The sequence below is a fragment of the Peromyscus eremicus genome, chromosome 2, assembly GCF_949786415.1.
Source record: "Peromyscus eremicus chromosome 2, PerEre_H2_v1, whole genome shotgun sequence".
In the NCBI taxonomy this organism is placed as follows: Eukaryota; Metazoa; Chordata; class Mammalia; order Rodentia; family Cricetidae; genus Peromyscus; species Peromyscus eremicus.
Window position 1 is genome coordinate 108077928 of NC_081417.1, and position 4622 is coordinate 108082549.

The 4622-nt window shown below is 47.2% G+C and overlaps 1 protein-coding gene across 1 annotated transcript; it reads right to left on the reverse strand.

The window, feature by feature from the left end:
• Nucleotides 1-1016: 1016 nt before the first annotated feature.
• On the reverse strand, nt 1017-2745 carry Tusc1 (tumor suppressor candidate 1). Its single transcript, XM_059255988.1, has one exon. It carries the CDS (start codon nt 2304-2306, stop codon nt 1665-1667), a length of 642 nt encoding a protein of 213 aa, XP_059111971.1. The 5' UTR covers nt 2307-2745; the 3' UTR covers nt 1017-1664.
• Between the last annotated feature and the right edge of the window lie 1877 nt (nt 2746-4622).

Genomic DNA, 4622 nt, shown 5'->3' on the forward strand with positions numbered 1-4622 from the left:
CCTCCCACAAGCAAACTACAGAATTCATAATTCTCTTTTCTCTAAGGCAAGTTAGAGAAACTCCTCAAACACAGATAGATATATACTACTTTCCTCTTTGAGATAGTCATAAAGAAAATTTCTGGTCTAACTTGATAGTTGTCATAAAAGCAACGTTTTGAAAGGAGTCATGACCTGTACCCAGGAGAAGGAATGCCACACAGAGAGGTCAAGAAGAGACTGAACAGAGAGGCCTTGCTAAGTTTCCCTCTTAGTCTGTAACTATTAGTTTGTAACTATCATTCACTCATTTCTACAGGGCTCTGCATTCTTTTAGTGGCAATTTCAACAGTCTCCCCTGGGCCTGTGGAACATGTAAAATGGTGATTATGCTTTTCTCTGATTGACCTGGCTTTGTTACAGAAGTGTTGTCTATGATTCTTACCATGGGGAATAAAGACAGCACATTGTTTTGCTTCCACAAATTTTATCAGACAAATTGCATTTTCTTCAGTGCTTAGGAAAAATGCAATAAAAATGACCATATTCTCATATGTTGCTGGTGGTGGAGGCCTGTAATCCTAGTTCTCAGTAGGCTAAGGGAGGAGGGCAGAGTCCCAAGCCACACTGGATTACTGAGCATTTACTCTATCTCAAATAAATAAATAAATTTGTCGTAGTCTCTCTCTCTCTCTCTCTCTCTCTGATACCAAGTGCACAACTGAAACATAATTCTCTAAGGATTTTTGTCTAATAATATGAAAGTAATTTACAATTTCTTGAAAGTTGTTAAAAATCAGGTAAAATAGCCGTAAAACTGAATAAGCACTGATGTTAATATAAAATGTTGGAATAATATTGTTCAAACTATCCTGAGATTTTTAAAGATCTTATGTAAATAATCCAAAAGATTACAAAAGAGAAACAAAGCCAGGTGTTAAAACAGGTAACATATATGTATATATAATCTTAGAGGACCCCATAAATCTTCAACACTCATCAAATAATAGGCATGGAAAATTTAGATTTTAATGCACCAGTTTTTATTTATCAACTCAAATGATCACCTGTCAGAAGATACTCTTAAAAAAAAATCTCTGGAGGTCAGCACACCAGAATATATTAAACATATGTAGATTGGAGTGATGGGCAGTTATAAATATTTTCTTCTTCATAAAAAGGTGTAAAGAAGATGAGATATCCAAGTAATACCAATTTATAAAACATGTTGGTCGCAAAACAGATAACAGCAGATTTAGGGAATGAAAGGATGAACAGGCATTACCAACTCGAATACACTATTCATCCTTCAAAGAATCAAAAGCAGAGGGAGGAAAAGATATACAACCGGTCCTTACAACACTTTAAAAACTTCAAGAACTTAGGAGGTGCTGCTAGGTGCCCAGTTCTTGCTGTTTTAAAGCCGGCCCTAGAGTAGCTAGGCCTCTCTCTCCTCAAGAAACTAGCAGGGTCCTTGGCAGATGCTCCGCACATATGGTAATTAGGAAGTTCTGGCTCCTCTCCATCCCCCAGGCCAACCAAGGTGGCACCCGGAAGTGCCCATGGGTGGGGCGGGAGTCCCGGGAGCACCAATCCTGAGCTTCCGCGTGCTGCGAGGGGCGGGGCGCTGAGCGCCGAGGGGGCGGGGCGCGCGCGGGCCCCGCCCCTCCCGCCGCGCCCTCCGGCTACAGCCAGGTCCCGGGGACCTCCGGGTCATGGGCGCAGAGGCCGGTGGCCGTTTCCCTGAGCGAGCGCTCGTCCTCGTCTTCCGGCGGGCGCGCGCCGCCCTGCTGCTCCAGGTGCAGCTGCAGCAGGGCCCGGCGGTACATGACCTCCAACTTCTCGAGCCGGGCCCGCAGCGCCCTGGGGCTGCCCGGCTCGTCCTCGCCGCCGCCGCCGCCGCCTCTCGCCCTGCGGTCGGTGGCGGGCTCGTCCGGCGGGCCGAGGGTCGCGTCGGCGGCCTCCCGCTGGCCGCTGTCGCCGGGCAGCCGCAGAGCCTGGCGGAAGAGGCTGCGGTTCTCGCGCTTCAGCCGCCGGTTCTCCAGCCGCAGGCGGGCGTTCTCGTCGCGCAGCCGCGCGTTCTGCCGGTCCCGCTCGTCGCGCGCGCGCAGGGCCTCGAGGTGGCTGGCCGCCAGGTCGGCGAAGCGCTCCTCCAGCTGCCGCCGGGCCCCGCCCGCGCGGCCTCGCCACCCCACGCCGCCGCCGCCGCCGCCGCCGCCACCGCCGCCCTCACGGGCCCGGCCCAGGCGGCCCGACTCTCCGCGGTTCCCGCCGCCGTCCCCGCCGCAGCTCCCGCGCCGGGTGGCGCCACCACGCATGCGCCACATCGGTCCGGTCGAGTTGAGCCGCCAGCTCCGAGGGCCTAGGGGCCGCGCGCGGGGGGGCGCGGGCGGACTGGGGGGCCCCCGAGCCGGCGCTCAGGCGCGGGCGGAGGAAGAAAAGGTGGCGGGCGGCTCTGGCGGGAGGCCAGGGGAGGCCGGGAGTTGGCCCGAGCCGAGGCGTGTCCTTGTCTCTCTCGCGGCCGAGCGGCCCCCCTGGGCCTGTGGTCCCTGGTCGGCTAGCACACGACGCCCCTGGGGAGCGCTCCGCTGCTCAGCCCCGGTGTCCGCGCCAGGGAAAGCGGTGTCCTCCGCTGGGTGCTGCCACCGCTTCCCTGCGGGCTTGGACACGGCGGGCACACGCCCGCCTCGCCCTGCACCCCGGCACAGCCGCCACTGCTTACTTTGTGACTTACATGGCAGTCTCAGAACTAATAAAATGAGTTCTGAGAGGGCTCTGGGGCAAACTGAATTTATAATTACACTATGTGAAACCTACCTGCTTAACCACGCCCAGGTTTAAGAAACACGGAACATTATTGGGCTGAGCCACCTGCCCTGGGACGCTCAGAATCCAACAGGTAGCACTCGAAACACTGGAGTCGGTCTCAGTTTCTGGACATCCTGTACGTTTGAGCTTCATAATAAGGTTACGAGGAATCATTTGTTCAGTACAGCCCTCAGAATTTATGAAACTCAAGACTCATAATGTAGTCGAGATACTTAATAATTCAATAGGTTCCAAACTATCTGGAGACAGTTGGATCCATAGCATTGTGTGAAGCACATTACTTGTTTTCTTGAGCATCTCAGCCTACCAAGGCCCTGAATTATTGCAAAGTAAAGGATTAGATAATGAAGTCAGAATCTTTGGGAAATAGGTGGAAGCAAGAATCTGTGTTTCAAACAAGGTTCTGTTTAATTTTCAAATTAAAAATCCCCAAAACCACTGGAGCAAGGAAATGAACACGTGGCGCACAGGAGAACTATGATTCAAATAAGTAGCCAGGAAAACAAATAGTTAATTATGGCCCTCTAATTTTTCCAGCTAAAATACCACAAATTTACTTCAGTTCTAAAGAGTCATTTCATGAAATAACAATTTCAGTAGGGTTAGTTTCAGGAAAAGCTGTCGTTTCTTCATTTACATTGAAAACAGGCAAAATGTGACTTCTCTATAAACCACAGAGCTTAGAATATGTTGTTTCTAAGAGAAACAATCGTATCTAGAGAGAGCAGTTGGACAAGAAAAGATTAGCTCTGTAGTTTGGACATTACAACTCTTAAGAGTCTGTAATAACTGAATATCTCATAGTAAAGTACAATAAAAATGTGACATGGATCACCACCTACATATTATAAATTTGGTAACAACCCGTTTCTTATTAGCTTTCCTCCTTTTATCTCATTTATAAAACTATAGTATTTTACTATTTTCAAGATTCAAGTTGTGCTATTTCTCTTGTACAGTATCTTACAATCAAATACTGTGTTGTCTTTTCATGTTTTGCTAAAGAACACTGGCCCTGGTTGAATGGGAAGGCCCTCCTCTTTACACCCCACTCAGCTTCTAAATACTTCTGCTTTGGTTATGAAGTAATGCTAGATTCCTGTCAAGCCGATAAAACTAATTATAGGGGATCCCAGTTATATTACTAGTCTATTTGATGCTGTAAATAATTATATATATATTTTCACAAGAGAGCAGAATCTTAATATTGCCATTGTGAGTCAGGCAGATGGCATAGTTATTCTTGTAAAAGAAGAGGGAAGGTAGAAAATTAAAAGCATAAGCAGTCCAACAAAAAAGATGAGTAAAAATCATGAAGACTGTCTTTTATAAAGTATTTATTATTTAATATGTGGGTACTTTATCTGCATGTCTGTATACCATGAGCATGCCTGGTGCCCTCAGAGGCCAGAAGACAATGTGAGATCCCCTGGAACTAGAACAGTAGGTTATGAGCAGCTATTTGGGGATTGAGAATAGAACCTGGATCCTCTAGGAGAGCAGTCAGTGCTCTTTAACTCCTGAGCCATCTCTAAAACACTGAAGGTTGCCTTATTCACCTATGGATAAAGGAGAGTCCATCAATATTCCTCAATGGGAATTGAGAACAATGTAAGTTCTAAATTGAAAAAGACTTGGAGAGTGACTCAAAAGATCATTGCCAAAATTATTGGTGTGTATTTAAATTTAGATTTATTTAGAGTAATATGTTAATAATTGCATAACCTGAAAATGAATATTGCATTTATATATAGAAATTGTAGCTAGCACATTATACTTCCTCATATAATTTATAGTGGTCCACACAAAAAATT

What these genes read in the sequence shown, in the direction of transcription:
- Tusc1 (XM_059255988.1), bottom strand. Translation starts at nt 2,306, where the DNA reads ATGTGGCGCATGCGTGGTGGCGCCACCCGGCGCGGGAGCTGCGGCGGG.